Below are 19,240 nucleotides of genomic sequence, written 5' to 3'. Positions count from 1 at the left end.
AATAATATAAAAATTGATTTTATCCCTTAACGACTTGGTTACATCAAAAACAACACCCAATCTCTTCATTATTGTATAAAGATATTTATTATTAACAATAAACGCGCGTACCAAGCTATAAAGCAACAGACACCGGGTTGCCTTACAAAAATGACAAGAATTAATTTAGACCTAGATGTGTTCTAATTAAAGATATTTATTAAATCATTTCTTGTGGAAGCATATTTACAATTTCATTAATTGTGAAATTAAAAAATCTAGAACCGGTCATTTGACCGGTGGTCGTCGTAAGTTTAGTGTTAATAGACTGCGGATCTTTATGCAAAATAAAAATGTTTGGCATTGATTGCGGGAAGCAGGAATAATACAAAAATTGATTTTATCCCTTAACGACTTGGTTACGTCAAAAACAACACCCAATCTCTTCATTATTGTATAAAGATATTTATTATTAACAATAAACGCGCGTACCAAGCTATAAAGCAACAGACACCGGGTTGCCTTATAAAAATGACAAGAATTAATTTAGACGTAGATGTGTTCCAATTAATGATATTTATTAAATCATTTCTTATGGAAGCATATTTACAATTTCATTAATTGTGAAATTAAAAAATCTAGAACCGGTCATTTGACCGGTCGTCGTCGTAAGTTTAGTGTTAATAGACTGCGGATCTTTATGCAAAATAAAAATGTTTGGCATTGATTGCGGGAAGCAGGAATAATACAAAAATTGATTTTATCCCTTAACGACTTGGTTACATCAAAAACAACACCCAATCTCTTCATTATTGTATAAAGATATTTATTATTAACAATAAACGCGCGTACCAAGCTATAAAGCAACAGACACCGGGTTGCCTTATAAAAATGACAAGAATTAATTTAGACGTAGATGTGTTCCAATTAATGATATTTATTAAATCATTTCTTATGGAAGCATATTTACAATTTCATTAATTGTGAAATTAAAAAATCTAGAACCGGTCATTTGACCGGTCGTCGTCGTAAGTTTAGTGTTAATAGACTGCGGATCTTTATGCAAAATAAAAATGTTTTGTATTAATTGTGGAAAGCAGGAATAACATAATAAGCGTGGTAAAAATTGATTTAATCCCTTAACGACCTTGTTCTATTAAAAGCAACGTTACAACATTCTTGAATTTTAAAAATCTTTTACTGTTTGATATTTCGCCCAATCAATTTCTTCAAAAATGCACACAGATCCGCAGTCTATGTATTGTAATTATTAAACTATCAACTAATGAGCACTTAATTTCCTTGGAAAAATTTCTTATCGTTCTAGATATTTTTTTCCAATTGTTTTTTGAATGTTTTTTATCGGAAGAGATATACTGTGTCGGTCACATAATTCATGTCGCACGCTTTAAATCGGAACAACCTTTTTCTGAATAGAATCATCGACTTCAACTTTTTCTGTCAAGACAAAAACAACATGCTTGATCGTGAATGATAGTGGTTGACTAATTGTGCAACCTGTTGTGTAAAATCAGAATTTTCTCATATTTTCTGCACAACAAACGGGTTGCTTTTGTACTGTATTGTACTATGAATGGCAGTGTTGCACAAATATTGTCAGACGGGTCTCATCACTACGGAGTGAAAAACTGAACGATTGCTCAAATTATGTGTCAACGTGAATACAATCTGGATTTGCGTAACATAAGGGGGATAACAATTATTGCGCAAAATACTCGATCGTGAATAGGCCCCTTTAGTGTTTACTAGATGATGTGTAATGACAATTTTAGAAATATTGCGGTCACAGTTGGATTTACGAAAACAATAGTAAAAGCTGCTTTTTACAACGTTTTTATTTAGGACAGTGACGAAAATTTAAAAAGCGTGTTTTATTGTACAGTCAGCGTCAATAATAAGTGGGCACCCTTGAAAATCGCATAACTTTTTAGAAATTGGTCGAAAGGACTTGAATTTTTTTAAGATGTTAGACCGGCTAGTTCGCTAGAGAATAAGTAAACAAACATTTATTACGATTGCAATTGGTAGGAATTATACAAAATTTTTAAAAATGATATTTTGTCAACTTTTTTATCTGGGCCTGTAACGATAATTTAAAAAATGAGTTTTATAGATTTCGGTAACTTATATGCATATTGAAAATTTCAAAATCTGCGACTTTCACCCTTAAGCTCTCATCTTTAAACGTATGTAGCTCATCGCAATGTTGATCGATTTCGATGAAATTTTCAATATGCATATAAGTTACCGAAATCTATAAAACTCATTTTTTTAAATTATCGTTACAGGCTTAGATAAAAAAGTTGACGAAGAATCATTTTTAAAAATTTTCTATAATTCCTACCAATTGCAATCGTAATAAATTTTTGTTTACTTATTCTCTAGCGAGCTAGCCGGTCTAACATCTTAAAAAGATTCAAGTCCTCTCGACCAATTTCTAAAAAGTTATGCGATTTTTAAGGGTGTCCACTTATTATTACATATGCATTCTGAAAATTTGAAAAATGATGGTTAGAATCTAATTGGTTTGTGAGTTATTAAACGTTATTTTTCTCAATACCAATGTTTTAATAAGATACAGCATTGATAACGTACATTTGAGAATATAAATCGCATACACTGACGTTGCAACTTGTACCATTCGTGGTTAACCAAAACGCACTAATAAAAACACGGTTAAATTGATTTTTCAGGATGACAGAGATAGCAGTATTTCGATCAAGACCAGAATTTTCCTAGCCAATGAAACGTTTTTGCAAATCGAGTATGAAATCGTCGCACCGTATTCTGTGACGGTCGTTTATCCTTGAAAAAAGATAAAAATCGAAAAATAAAATGAAAGAGAGATAGCCGGGATAGAGAGAGAGAGGGGGGAAGGGAGAGATACGATTATGGGGTTCGAGGCCCAGAGTTGATAACGCGCATTTGCGTAATTGCGGCGCGATAAGAAGCGCAAGCGCAAAAAACGCTTCGACGACCTGTTTTTTGCGGCCTATCCGAGTCGTCGAATTTTTCCTAAACGCTTCCTTCCATTTTACCCTTCGTTGATCCTGCTCTGCCGATCTGCCGGGTCACTCTGTAGGCGCTCATTAACCTGGAAAATCTAATCTGCATCGAAAGTGCACTTTTAAGACGTCGCACCGACACCGGGCCGTCTCGATCCTCTTCGGAATCGATTGGTATCGCGCGATCTGACGCGGCCGATTGGAAGTCTTTGGCCGACGATTATTTTCCCAAGCGTTGTTTCCCGCGAAATTGAAAGGCCGTGCGCAAGAAAATCGAGTGGAATTTAAAGAGGAAACTTGCGAGCCACTGAGCAAAGTGTTTTTTTTTTTTCTTGTCGTTTGCCGATCAATAATCTTGATTGAAGCGATAAGACATTGGTGTCATTGCGAACTCTGATCTTCTTATATGAAATTATTTCAGACCAATCAACTATTACCATTCATTGACGTTGAAACTACTGTTCTCCAAAAATTGTATAATTAATTTGGAGCACTCTCTGCTTTCTGGAGGGAATATATTTTTACGTCCATATGCAGATACACTAATGACGGAAATATACAGTCAGTCTCAAAATTGATGGCACACACGTTAAATCGGGATTACTTATTTGTGAATGGACCAAACGACTTCAGCATTTCTGCGAAGGTAGATCGAATAGTTTACAAGTTGATACGTGATAAAAATTTGGGAAATAGTGCGTTTAGAATTACGAGAAAAATAGTAAAAGGTGCTTCCCCACAATTTTTTTATTCGGGCTTTTAACGAAAATTCAAAAAATGTGTTTTCTAGATTCATGGAAGTCGTATGTGTACATGCTAAACATTTCATCGGAACTGGTCAATCGGTTTACGAGTTACAGTTTTTCACGTTTTTCAACCTATTTTCAATTTCCAGCCAATTTCCGCCATTTTTAATAGTTTATGACTTGAAAACACCGATTGGCCAAAAATTCGATGAAATAATCAGCACATAACTGATACGAATTTGTTTGTTACGTACACAGGTCTTTAAATTTTATAATTTTGTTTAATGAAGTCTTTGACAGTAAAAAGTGACGAATTTGAGAGTGCTAATTTATTATTATGTTTATATTATCTATATATAACTTATTAATATTGGCTAACAAGGAGAGGTCAACAAGTGGGGTCGTCGATTTTAATTGAAATTTTCTGGTGAATCTAAAGCAAAAATAAGCTGACCCATGTCCGAATGTTTCCGACAATACTCGTTATTTATCACGATAATTAACATTTAATTTTATGATATCCACACAGAAAATTCATTGACATACTTCATTTCTTAATCACGTTCAAAATCCTCTTACGAGTAATAACTCTTTTTATTCTTACTTTTTATTTTTGTTCTTTTCACTTTCAATTTTAAGTTTTGAGTCCTGTTTTCTTTGTTTCTCTTTTTTTTTTAAAAAGGTTTTCTTCTTTCTTTGTTACTCTTTTCTTTTCTCTTTCGTTCTAATCTTGCTATTTATTTATTGGTGCGGTTGTCAGTAGCGCACCTGGATATATATTTTATGAAGGAAGCGGACAGTTCTTAGTGTGGTGTGCTTCATAAAAACGTTTGAAACAAATATTTTCGGCAGTATAAACATTTTATGAATGCTAATAAATTACATAGGTACTTTGCTGTTCCGACATAATTCGGAAACCAAACCTGGTTCACGTTGGACAAAATAGATCTGTCAGATATCAATATTGTTGCATACCAAGAATACGGAAATTAGATAAAGCAATCAGATGAAGAAAAATTTAAGATATATGATTAAGAAATGAAACATATCAACATATTTTCTGAATACCTACTGAATATCTTCATAAATAATGAGTACAGTGTCAAAAACGCTCGGACATGGGACAGATTATTTTTGCTCTAGATTTGCCAGAAAAAGTTTCATTAAAATCGACAACCCCACGACTGTGCCCTCTCCTTGTATCATGTTAATTTATTTCCTCAATTTTCTACGAATCTATCATTTGTTTCGTGACTGTTACTTGGAACAGATTTTCAGGCCAATCAAAACTATGCTGTCAGTACCGTGAAAGATTCACTAGTTGTCGCACACTAGGCGCTGCGTGTAAACTCGCCCGACGATAAATCCAACGTCAGCCATCAAACTTCATCGTCCGCGACGCAGACATCCGGTGTTCCAATTAAACGTCACCGATTCGCACTTTCGACAAACACCCCGACGAAAAGCATTTTGATGGATGTGGCGCTGCTGCTTTCGCTGCAACTTCCTTCCACCGTTGCAACGCCACAATATTTTCTCTCTATTTCTCGTCGACCTTTTTTCGTCCAATATATCGGGTGTTCGCGAACCGTGAATGCCCAACAAACAAGCATCTGCGATAATGCCGAGAAAAACAGTACTAAAAATATTTTTATTACACGTAGCAACACTGCCTCTTTTCCAGCATTTTTGTTCAACAATGTTTAGTTAGAAAGACCGCAAACGTACCTTAATTTTCATCGCAAAGCTTTTCTTGGAAATTTCTTCGGAAAAATTATTATTTGTTGCTAACGCTGTGTGTGTGATTCTCTTTGAAAGAGCGTCCGAATATTAATCGTCACGTTGCATGAAAACGTTATGCTTCGTACAGACTAGAACATTTCGACGAACCGCGCCGCGAACAGCGCCTTGAACCTTGCTGCGAACCGCGCATTTCGACGAACATTTCGACGAACGTTTCCACGAACGCCGCCACGAACTTCGCCGCGCGCATTTTGGCGAACATTTCGACGAACATTTCGACGAACGGTGCCACGAACGGTGCCATGAACGCCGCCGCGCGCATTTTTGCGCGCACGAACGCGAACGGGCTGGCACTTACAAATCTGTTTGCAGGACAGATAGCATATCCTAAATATTCATAATATAATTTATAAATGTCAAGAAATGTACATAAATTTATAAACAAAGACATCGGTGATTTAAATTATATATTGTAGTAAATTAAATTAAATTATAATTTGTCTCAAATTATTAAAGATGCCCTTGCTATGAAAACATTGCATTTTTTCCCTGATATTTTACGCGAATTCTGAACATTTTCGGTAATCTTGCACACCCCTGCAGAAATCCCGAAAAAATTCACGGGAAACCCGAACACCACCGGAAATCCCGAATATTCTCTGAAAAAACTCAGGATTTTTGGGATCCCGTTCCGACATGATACGAGGCTTCCCATCTCGTTCCCGGCATCGGGATTCGGGAATTCCCGGGTTTTAGCGGGGTTGCCTCAAACTTTTTCTATAAGAACTCAATTTCTCTCGATATTGAATAAAATGTGTGTCTCTTGACAGTAGCAGCATCATCGCGCAGCCCAATGACGTTCGTCGAAATGTTCGTCGAAATGTGCGGTTCGCAGCAAGGTTCAAGGCGCTGTTCGCGGCGCGGTTCGTCGAAATGTTCTAGTCTGTACGAAGCATTAGAGAAACAAGAAGTCACTAGTTCGTTGGTAAATTTCTCCGTGATACACGTGCTGGAATTTAGAAGCTCTCTATTCCAACACAGAACATTAACTTGTATAATTCAAGGTAGCGCAGATTGAAACCCGTTGCTCAATTGAATGCGGGACCCGGGGATACTTCATATTTCTGGGCACAGACTTAATCCCAGACAGTGACTGTCAGCTTACTCGCGAGTTACGTCTGTTTCCTTCGATTCACATCAAGATTCGATTTCCGTCTGGGCTCGCTTCGATCGGGTCAGCCTGTGATTATACAGTAAACCCATCACTGTTCGAACATCCTGAGATACAAACAGTTCTTGAGGAAAGATTTTTCACATTTTTCACTTCGTTACTTAAAGAATATACAGGATGCGTCACTTAACGTTTAATGTCAGCCCAAACGTCGTGGATTTTTATGAGAAATTAGAACGATTAGATCGTTACATAACGTATAAAAGAAATTTTTCTCAAAAATTGCGGTGAAAATGCTAAAGATTAGGAACTGTTTTTATTTGGGTCTGTACTGAAAATTTAAAGACTATGTTTTGCAAATTTCTGTCAGTTATGTGTACATACCAGGGCTTGAAACGGGCCCGGAAATAACTGTTTGAAACTGTTTCATTTCGGGCTTGATCGAAACAGTTATGAAGGACCGATATTCTGAATAACTGTTATGAAGGCCTGAAATTTTGGTTGATATCGGTTTCGATTACGGTCCTTCGTACATGGATATCGGTCCTAGCATAACGGTCTAAGACCGATATTTTTTCGGTCCTATATCGGTCTTCATATCGGTTCTAATACTTTGTTGCTCGGCCGATGCTTTAGGCACAGCGACTTCTAAGGGTCGGCCGATGCTTTGTAATCGGTGGCAAAGAGACCGGCACCTTATTGTCGATTGCCGACGCGACTGTTGACTCGACGTCATCGGTGACGCTTTTGCGGGGATACCAATCAGAATGATCTCTGGTAAAACAAAACACATCCTCTTGGACACAAGGCTCACCACTCTGCAAGCGAAAACCTAGGGCCTAGAGAGAAGCTCAGCAACTTTCGGAGTTCCTGATCTTATTGTCGCTTCATTAGGATTATTTACCATTTCCAATCTTAATTTACTTCTAAACATTACTAGACTGCAAGAAGTTTCACTTTTGCCGCACGTGGTTTTTTTTTTAAATTCAAAAGACTACGTACGTCATGTGGTTGGGCGTACCCTATATGCTTCGGGGTTGAGCCTTTCGAAAATTTCGTTATTTTTGCGGTAGGACACACCGTTCTCGAGATACAGCCATTTTTTATTTAAGACTAGCTCGGCTAACCATCCCCACCACTTCCGTTACGCATTTTCGTATCGCGAATTCCGTGACGCGAATTAGGCCTACACCCTGCCAAATGAAGTTTCACTTCAAAAATAGTCAATAATGTATACATTTATTGTTATAATAAAACAAGTTTGAATTATGACCAAAATATAATCGTTTTTAATGTTGGTAGTTATTTTCGGACCCGTTTCAAGCCCTGATTGCTATAACTTGAAACTTAGAACTTAGAACCGATATGAGGACCGATATAGGACCGAAAAAATAACGGTCCTAGACCGTTATGCTAGGACCGATATCCATGTACGAAGGACCGTAATCGAAACCGATATCAACCAAAATTTCGGGCCTTCATAACAGTTATTCAGAATATCGGTCCTTCATAACTGTTTCAAGGACCGAAACCGATATCATAACTGTTTTCAAGCCCTGGTACATACATATACCGAAAACCTTCTAATAATTTCTCAGAGGAAGATGGTTTTTTATATTCAGTGTATGTTGGTGTTTATTTTAGTGATCAAATATTGAGAACAGAAAAATAGTATTTGATTCAAATAGAATGGGAAAAATTGATATTCAAAATTAGATTCAGATTGAAATCTCTTGTACGAGTCTGATGATTCGCATTATACATATACACTACTGTGCGAAAGAAAGAAGCACCCAGTATAATTATAAGATATAAATGACAAACAATATCTTTATGTAGAAATTGTATTGTACAATGATTGATTTATTGCATTTAAAGAGAGTATTAATCCGCAATAACACATATTCTCAGAACTATTCACTTAAACAGCGGAATCCTTTCTCAATACTTACTGTGTTCTTATTTGATTTTTTACGCTTTCCTATTAAATATGGCCGGGTGCTTCTTTCTTTTGCACAGTTGTGTATATGATGAAGGGTTAAATTATTCTAAGGGACGACATCACTGCTTTCTCCTCTTTATGTTACAGTTATAGTTTTTATTTAAATCTCTGCGTTTACGGTAACTTCGCTTGAAAATATGAGTATGATGCAGTCCATCATAAGGTATATTTTATACAATGTAACAGATATGTTAAGATGAACGAGGCTTGAGCGCCAGTTAGTTGGTCCAAGAGCGGATTTGTGTGGACAGATTTACAAAAACCGAAATGAATTTTTCCCATAAAGTTTTAATTGGGTTGATAATAAAAGAGCCAACCAAAATTTTAATAAAGCCCCCCATCTTTTGTGTTCTGGCCAGCTGTGTCCACCACACCTTAACAAAGTCCGCAGTCTGGTGATAACTAATTAACTTCTGATTACAAAAGTGTGGCTGTGAAAAGGGCTCCATTTTTGCTATTAATTCTAGGTACGGCAAGCCGGCAATAAACTACGATATTCGAAGTATCGGTTAATGAAAAATGCCTTGGAAGGGAACACGAACGTTATTCGCGAATATTTCTTAATTCAGTTGCACCGGCCTCGATTTATTTTCATTGGCGGCGGACGACGCGCGTCAACGCAGCCCCCTGCCGACGATTTACATGAGAACCGGGCATAAATCACTTTTGCCCAAGCGTTCGCCGCAATTCACGTCATCGCGATGACGAAACGCCCCGAATGTTCCCATATAGGGAAAATTCTAGACGTTCGATGCATAAATTCTTGTAATTCTACGAGGAAAATATGTTTCCTCATAGAGGAAAATTCGACAAATGATCGATCCTTCCTTTCCTAACAACAGCTAGGCTGAATATAATAAAACATATAAACACAAAGGGTTGAAACGCTTCCAGTACATTGATTATAAAATCGTGTAAAACGTGCATTAAAGTGGCAAGTACTATAATTTACGTGTTTACCAACATATTCAAAGGTTGCAATCGTAACTGTGAATAGTCCCGATACTCACATATGTGTAATAATATATAATACAATTACTCAATTAATTGATACTAAATTAATAGTCATTACGAGACTGCGGATCTTTACGCATTTATAGCAAAATTGAATAGATAAAATTCGAAATTGTTGGAAAATTATAAAAATTGAAGATGTCAATATATGGTTTCTCCTCTATTAAAATTGAAACATATGATTTCTCCTCTATTATAAAATTAAAATTAAAATATATGATCTCTCCTCTATTTATCTTTTATTTCCTGCAATCGATGCAGACAATTTTTATTTTGCATAAAGATCTGCAGTCTAGTCGTTACTCATGTGAACAATATTTGTGTGACTAGCATGGCATGTCCTCACGCTGAAGGGAATCCATTATCGATCGATGTGATCGAGCGCAGCATAATCTAGAAGGTGTCGCGTTTGACGACAAGTGTTTTTAACATTGTGTCAATTACTGTGGTTTATTTATTTATTTAATTTTATTATTTAACACTAACCGTACCGAATGTAAATTGTGACTGTATCATAACAATTACAATTTTCATAGCAATATGTACTTGAATGAATAAATTTATTTAATAATGTCTACTTGAAGCATCGTTGTAATTTCAATAATTCTAGGATAAGAAATTTGAAACCGGTCATTCGAATGGTCGTGGCACGGTTATCGAGTTGGCCAAGGACGAACATTCTCCTCAGAATACGTATCGAATTCGCGAAATCTTAGGAATTCCGATATTTTTACATCTCCAGAGACTTTAGGGATCTGAACCGGAGCCGGGCATCGAGTAAGGTTTACTGCGGTATCATGCTTCGATCGTACGTTATACTTTCATATTTCTCCGAATTTATCGTGTAAGAATTTCGAGAAAATAATTTCGGTAATCAACATTTTACTGGCTTTTAGGAAAACTAGATTTTCGCGCACGTTTAATCCTGCTTGCTACATCAAAAATATCGATGATATCGATCGCGAGTAGTCGTTCAGCAATGTACCGCTGCTCTGTCTTAATTCTACGCATTTTCGAGATCGAACTTTCGCACAAATCAATGCGAAAATTGAAAAAATTCGGATCGCCACATTTCTTAAAGCAGAGTATGTTGATTCATCTAATTTTGGAAAATTCGGTTCCTTTTTCTTCCCTAACTCTCAAAGAAATGTTGTGCTGAACATCGCACAGGTTTCCTTGATACTCGAAGTATCGAGCATCCCCTCACTGCTACAATCGAAGAAAGATTTGCTCTTCGATTCTAGCGGTGAGAGGATTCTCAAAAAGAATTCAGTCATTTCTAACCGAATCAACGAACCAAGAATATGCAAATCATTGTTAAAATCGCAACGAAGAAGATTTGAAACTACGAAGACTGAAAATTATCGGGCGATGCAGGGAAACAGGCCTAACGAAGATACCACTGACAAAAAACAACGCATTGACAGCAGTATCTCATGGGTGATGTGGAAGTCTATCGAAAGCAGAACCATCCTGATTCGACCGCCGGCGCATTCCTACCTACGTCACTGCATTCCTGCCAGGACCTTCTTCTCATCTCACCACACACGCAATACACGTTTAATGTAATCTCGTTTGTTGCCATTCTTTTGGTTCAAAAAATAAAGAATATTAGTTACAACAATCAGTGTGTTCTTCTTTCAACATCCTCTACATGAATATTCGATAATAGAACAAGGTTGACATCTTCGAAAACTTTCGGCCGCCTGACTTGTTGACTTGTACTACTGAATTTCGTGCCACCTCCTTCGATATCATGTTCTCCTAATACAAAGTTCAATTTTCGAGATTTTCGCCAATTTTCGTGCGTCTGACTTGTCGTTGACTTATACTACTGAATTTTCGAAATTTTTCTACCGTCTGACTTATCGTTGACCTGTACTACTGAAATTAGTGCCACCTCCTTAGCTATCATGTTCTCCTAATACAAAATTCAATTTTCGAGGATTTCCAAAATTTTCGCCAATTTTCGAACGTCTGACTTGTCGTTGAGTTGCACTACTGAATTTTCGAAAATTTTCGACCGTCTGACTTGTCGTTGACTTGTACTACTGAATTTTCGGGCCATCTCCTTCGGTATCATGTTCTCCTAATACAAAATTCAATTTTAGAGGATTTCCAAAATTTTCGCCAATTTTCGACCGTCTGACTTGTCGTTGACTTGTACTACTGAAATTCGTGCCACCTCCTTCGATATCATGTTCTCCTAATACAAAACTCAATTTTCGAGATTTTCGATAATTTTCGCCAATTTTCGACCGTCTGACTTGTCGTTGACTTATACTACTGAATTTTCGAAATTTTTCTACCGTCTGACTTATCGTTGACCTGTACCACTGAATTTAGTGCCACCTCCTTGGACATCATGTTATCCTAATACAAAGTTCAATTTTCGATATTTTCGAAAATTGTCGTGTGTCTGACTTGTCGTTGACTTATACTACTGAATTTTCGAAATTTTTCTACCGTCTGACTTATCGTTGACCTGTACTACTGAATTTCGTGCCACCTCCTTCGACATCATGTTCTCCCAATACAAAGTTCAATTTTCGAGATTTTCGCCAATTTTCGTTTCGTCTGACTTGTTGTTGACTTATACTACTGAATTTTCGAAATTTTTCTACCGTCTGACTTATCGTTGACTTATACTACTGAATTTAGTGCCACCTCCTTGGACATCATGTTCCCCCAATACAAAGTTCAATTTTCGAGATTTTCGCCAATTTTCGTGCGTCTGACTTGTCGTTGACTTATACTACTGAATTTTCGAAATTTTTCTACCGTCTGACTTATCGTTGACTTGTACCACTGAATTTTGTGCCACCTCCTTCGCTATCATGTTCTCCTAGTAGAAATCCAAAAATTTTCGAAAATCTCGAAAATTGAACTTTGTATTAGGAGAGCATGATGTCGAAGGAGGTGGCACTAAATTCAGTAGTATAAGTCAACGATAAGTCAGACGGTTGAAAATTTTCGAAAATTCAGTAGTATAAGTCAACGACAAGTCGGAAGCACGAAAATAGGCGAAAATCTCGAAAATTGAATTTTGTATTAGGAGAACATGATGTCGAAGGAGGTGGCACTAAATTCAGTAGTATAAGTCAACGATAAGTCAGATGGTTGAAAATTTTCGAAAATTCAGTAGTATAAGTCAAATAGGCGAAAATCTCGAAAATTGAATTTTGTATTAGGAGAACATGTTATCGAAGGAGGTGGCACGAAATTCAGTAGTGCAAGTCAACGACAAGTCAGACGGCTATATTTGTTTCATCAGTTTCGCTATATTTGCAATTCGAAATCAGTGACAAGTTTGTTGGGCGCACATGTTTGCTTAAATCAGTAGTATAGCTCTACGATAAGTCGGACCTTCGGGAAAAATTGGTAGGAGAATAAATAATATGTACACACATATGATTTTTTTATTGTATTGTCTTTATTTATTAATTCTAAATTCATACGTATAATGTTTGTATTGTACATATACATTACTTATACATATACATTAGTTATATTCTTTACTAAGTGACTGGAGCCAGTTCCGCTGAACGTAATATTTATCTAAAATCATTTGAACGGCAGTCCTGAAGAAAAATGGTGCTGTGGTTCTGCTACTCCAATGGTAATACATTCTTATGGAATTGTACAAGTTAGTGAGACCGAAAACATTTATTTTTACAGATATCAATCTGATTGGAATAGTAAAGCGTACACCCGCAGTAATACGTACATTTACCCTAGCCCTGATACCAGGTTCTCGCACTGCTGTGTTTGTCAAACAAAAGCTATCGTATGTCTTCGATCCTCTAAGCTCGTGCTGTATGATGATAGTGTGACCAATACTGCTGTACCGAAAGGATTAAATTACATTTTATTGATTCGGGCAAATGTGAACTGTATGTAGGATGTTCTTCAGGAGATTCGGAGGACGACGAGATCGGAAAGTTGCCAAACAGATATAAGGTATTTTCCCCGTAGTTCGAAGATCTCACGAACCTATTTGTTTTCTGTTGCAGGACCTCCAATCGGAAATCGAAACACATCGAGACGTTTACGCGTCCCTGAACGGCACAGGACGAAAGCTGTTGAGCTCTCTGGCCAGCCAGGATGACGCTGTTATGCTGCAACGACGTCTGGACGAGATGAACCAGAGATGGCATCACTTGAAGGCGAAAAGCATGGCGATAAGGTGAGCGACAACCAACTCCGCGTGTTCTCCATTCTCTTTCGTTCTCGCGAATCGTTGGCACTCGTCCTTTTTCCCCCTCCCTTCCTTTTTCGTTCTTTTTTCTCTTTTCGTTCTTTTTTCTCCAATTAACGTTCACGGTGAGAACGATGACAGGTGGAACGCTGAAGTTTTCAACAGCCGTGAACGGTAACAGGTGCACCGTACCGAGACGAACGTTCCGCTTTGCGTACGCGTGAGGAAAAGTGAGAACCTCGCATTATACAGATCGGGGATTAGGAATTTGGAAGTTTGAAATCTGGAACTTGAAAGATTTGCATACTTGAAAATAAACCCGGCTAACGAAAAATGTTCCGGAGGATGTGGATGAGTGCTTAATGCGATCAACGTCCTCGGATAATGATACTGATTAGACTGCGAATGTTACCATAGAATTTAATTCGTCTTAATCGTGTTTCCACGAAAGGGGTTGACCGAAGACTAATTGCTTTCATTTCGTTAAAGCCTTTGAATAATTTAGACGCTTTCTTGTACAGTCCTCGTTTGTGTGCATCCGTTAAAAATTAATTTTAATGCAGAACTTGGCAGACTTGTACTGATTATTTTGCATTTGGAATTCTGCCAATTCAATCTATCAAAATTCGTCTAAATTCTTTCCATCTTATAGATTCCTTACCCCTTTGCACTCGTAGCTATTTTAATTCGAAAATCAAACATTTCTTCCTACCTAAAATATTTCTATTCGCTATGATTTTTTAAATTTTGTAATTAAATGTTTAGTAATCGATTAGATACCAACATATCTAATATTGTAAACAATATTTTAAATAATGGTACGACTTAACTGGGCGACTTTTTAAATCACACACACAAACATTTAGACATAATAAATATTCTACCAGAATATTATGTCGAGACTGCGGATATTTATGCATTTATGAAGAAATTGGTTGGGTGAAATATGAAACAATAAGGTTAGAAGATTAATCTAGAATAAGATTAGAAAAATTTGAGAATGTTGTAACGTTGTTTTTAATGAAACAAAATCATTCAGGGATGAATTTTTATTTTACTCCTGCTGCCCACAAGCAATGCAGAAGATTTTTATTTTGCATAAAGATTCGCAGTCAGTATGACACGATGCAATGAAAGAATTATTTGTTGAATTATAAACGAAAAAAGGAGGTAGGTAGAAAGCAGAGTAGGGCAATAATCAACTAATATTTAAAAATGACTAAAAGTCTTTTTGAATGTTGGTCATACCAAAATAGTCATTGGTCAAAACTTTTTGATTAGGTGCAGTGATAACTAGATCGCGGATTTTATGCATTTATGAGAAAATTTCACAACTATTGAAATAATAAAAATGATTTCATAAGAAATGATTGTATAGACATCTTTAGTAGAGAACGCATTATAATAGGAGCCGCACAAAATCTAAACGAAATCAATCTTGTCATTTTTATAAGGGAACATGTTCCAGTCACTTTTAAGGCTCGGTAGGTTTAGTGTTAACGAAACATCCTTACAAATAGGCAACATTGGTTCCCACTGAACTCGTACAGAGACTTCTGTATTGCATCGATTTTTTGTCACTCTCATGGGGTTTGTAAATGTCCCATTAGCGGACACGTGTTTTCCCACGAATTTCAACTGTGTCACTGGATATACATTGCCGGTAATATTGTCACCAGAAATATGTTTCACGTTCTCGCAAGAGCGATTTCTAGATAACGTTGGAAACGAGTTGTCACGCGGCAGATCCAAACGATATTTTTTCGCTTTTTCACTCGTCGACTGTTCATTTCCGAAAACCTGATTTCGGATTCCATTTCACGGACCCGAATCGATTTATTAATCCGTTCCATATATGACTGGGGAAAAGGGACACGCATTAAACCGGTGTCAAACGGTTCACGCCGAAGGACAATCGATTTAGAAAAATCGGGGAAAAATGGCGCTCGTGCGGTAGAACGGTAACTTTTAACGCGAGAGGAATTCCAAATGTGAAACTCGCGCGTGTGGTACTTTATTCGCTGTTAAACGAATAACAAAATTGCGTGTAATATAAGTTTAAATCACGTTATTTCACTCTTCAAATTCGCGCGAAGATATTATATTATAATTCATTGATCCAATCTAGTGTAATTGTGAGCTTATACTTAAATAACTGTCCTTCTCGCACTATACTGAATATTTATTTACAAACATTTACAACATTTGCTAAAAGCTCCATTTTATATTTTGAAAGGAAAACGCTAAATTACTTTTACGTACATTTTATTGTGAAAAGTACCCGTTGCGTAATATCTGGAAATTTCTTTTGTGTACTTTTTCGATATCGTTATAAATATTGCTAATGAACGAGTCAATAGTTTTTATCATTTTTGATGACTGCCGTGTATCTCCTTTATCATTTTTCGATATACATCGATTATAATTTTTGGTAAATCTGTTTTGCATATCATCTCGTAAACCGATGCTTCTAATTGATTATACAAAATCGGGTCGGTTGGTGCAATTATAAAAATGTTATCCTGTTTGAAAAGGCGTACTTTTTACAACCCACTGTAGATACCTTTATTATTTTTCTCACAATAGAGTGTGAAGCAGCTAGATGATATTAAAACAGAAGTAATTATTATTAAATAAATGTAATCTTGGTTGTGACAAATGAGATATCAACATTGCATCACAATTGAACGACTAAAGCTCGTAAAACGATGCGAAAAATGTTTGAAAACAGATGCGAAAATCCGCGAAACAACAAACCATGAATTATTCTCTTAACAACATTGTCGGACCAATGGCTTTTGACGCGCGAACAATTCCAAAGATTTGCCAGTCGGCGGAGAGGCAGCGGGTGTGCACACGCAGTAGGTTAACTATGAACCGGGAGGAAATTCTCAGCGCGCCATTCTCCTTTGATAGCGTAACAGTTATGCGTCGCGGCAATGCCCTTCGTAAGCAGAAATTGTCGCGAAAACAGACAGCGTTGAAAAACCATTGCGAAATCTTTCACCGATCCCGAGACCAGATTTCCAACATTTCTATCAGCGGTATGCGATATATCCGCGTGGGATTTCCCCGGAAACTTTGAGAGGAAATTGGCAAAGCTGCTTTGACTGCGATGCGCTGGGAATCTCTACTGTCATCACACACAGACCTCTCTCGTCGGATTACACAGACCTATATTTGCATGTAAAATTTCCAAATCTATCTAGCTCTAGGTAGTCCAATCGATAACCATTTTTAATTCTACCCTTTCATGTATCAGATTTGAACGTTTACTGTTAGCGTTGCCATGCTACAACGTCTATACTGATAATATTGATAGGGTAAATACTGTTATATAGATACAGTACCTATTACGGTACCTATTACTGCAGGTATACGTTTTATTCCCGGCAGTTTTTCCCAATGAGATTAAAATACGCACATTTTCAGTACGGTAAGTCTCCGTACACCCTTCAAAACAGAATAACTTTCTTATAATTATACCAAATGACCTCATGTTTTGTATGCAATTAGAAGCATTAGTTTGCTGAATGATGTGCAAAAAAATTTTCTAAAAATTACGTTGCACAAGGTTGCATGCAAAAATAAAAAAGGCACTTTTTAAAGCCTTTTTGTTTGGGCCCTTAATAAAAATTTGAAATATATGTTTTGTAGATCTAGTTACACACCTGCTGAGAATTTCATCGAAATCGATTGACATACACACGAGCTACAAGCGGTTAAAAATGGCGAAAATCGTAGTTCTACACAACTTTTGATCAGTTTCCGCTTAAAATCCACAGAATCGTACATCTTTCGATGCGTGTCGTTTTTTTCTGTGTCTACCGATTTCGATGCAATTTTCAGCATGTGCATTACTACAAAACATATCTACAATATCTACAATAGCGTACCGAGCCTTAAAAGTAACTGGTAAATACATGTTCCCTTACAAAAATGACAAGATCGATTTTATTTAAATTTTCCGCGTATTGTAACAAGTGCTCTACCAAAGATATGTATACAACCATTCCTTATGAAATCAATTTTATTATTTCAATAATTGTACAATAGAAAGTCTGGAACCGGTCATTTTGACCGGTGGTGGTAGGTTTAGTGTGAAAAGTTTTATTATTATTCAGCTGTTTACTTTTCGATACAATAAAAATTTAAAATGAAACTTCTCTTGCCTTTTTAAGAAACAAATCAAGCCCTCAGCATTACGCACATTAAATTAAAGGAAGAGCTCATTACTGCGGCACAAAAATTATTAGGTATGTCCCTAATACTGCGGTGTGAATTGCAAGTACGATGAGAAACGAGATACAAACGAGGTTATAGACAAAATTCGAAGATATGGCAAAAATTAAAATCGAAAAGTAATGAAAAAAAAAATGGTAACAAAAATAAAAAGCAAAGTGAAGTGAAGTGCACGAAAAGATCTACATTATAGAACTGAAAACGTAAGAAACGAAGATACAACGGAGATTTTAAGAAATACAAAGGAAGAGGAATTGAGAAAGACAAAGGAGTTGGATTATATTTCTCATGCTACCTTCTATTCCCATAAATATATTTATAAGAATCATAAGAAAGAAATAACGTCTTTTTGTATTTTACAAATTGGTAATTGTATGTACCTACGTCAAGATTTAAAGACCGTGTGTGATTTTAAATATCGACATATACAGTGAACCATGAAAGTATTTGAACGCTCTTCAAAACAGTATAACTTTTTTATAATTGCACCAAATTTTTGGTCAGTTTCTGCTTAAAATCCACAGAATCATTTCGATGAAACTTTCCGCATATGTATAACCAACATACATCTACAAAACGTACATTTTAAATCTTCATTACGGGCTCTAAATGAAACAGTTATAAATAGTGCCCCCTTTACTTTCTCATGTAATTCTTAGCAATTGCAATTTTTTAAAAATCTTTTTCGCGTGTCATTTCGTAAATCAATTCTTTTAACTGCTCAAAAAGAGTCAGGTCGTTTGGTCCGATCATAAAAAAGTTATAGCGTTTCAAATTGCGTTCAAACACTTTCGTGGTTCACTGTATATAAAATGAATTTGACTTTCATCATACAAAACGTGAGTTCTATGTCTAGTCTGACTGTAGGGACTCTTGAATCATGTAATTCGATGTCGAATAATTCGTGAGTGGCATAATTCGACACCGATGACATCATATGTCATGTAATTCAGTGTGGATTGCTTGCAAGTGTTGTAATTCAATACGAACCACTTTCGAGTCGTGTAATTTGATATCTGCAACTTGGCAACCATGAAATCGTACACCGTTTCAGAGTCCACTAACTCTACTCCGATTGCTCCCGAAGTTGTGAAAGTCAACACGTGTTTACTTTGGAGT

At 36.5% G+C, this 19,240-nt stretch overlaps 1 protein-coding gene across 12 annotated transcripts in view; it reads left to right on the top strand.

The window, feature by feature from the left end:
- The window catches only part of LOC143217586 (dystrophin, isoforms A/C/F/G/H), a 1,095,306-nt gene that overhangs the window by 825,676 nt on the left and 250,390 nt on the right, over nucleotides 1-19,240 (top strand). For all 12 annotated transcript variants that reach the window (XM_076442046.1, XM_076442049.1, XM_076442042.1 and 9 more), the window contains one exon: nucleotides 13,695-13,867. In XM_076442046.1, coding sequence (XP_076298161.1) covers nucleotides 13,695-13,867 — 173 coding nt within the window. The remainder of the gene's footprint in view (nucleotides 1-13,694; nucleotides 13,868-19,240) is intronic.

The sequence above is a fragment of the Lasioglossum baleicum genome, chromosome 17 (assembly GCF_051020765.1).
Source record: "Lasioglossum baleicum chromosome 17, iyLasBale1, whole genome shotgun sequence".
Taxonomy (NCBI): domain Eukaryota; kingdom Metazoa; phylum Arthropoda; class Insecta; order Hymenoptera; family Halictidae; genus Lasioglossum; species Lasioglossum baleicum.
This window is presented reverse-complemented; position numbering and strand designations above follow the sequence as displayed.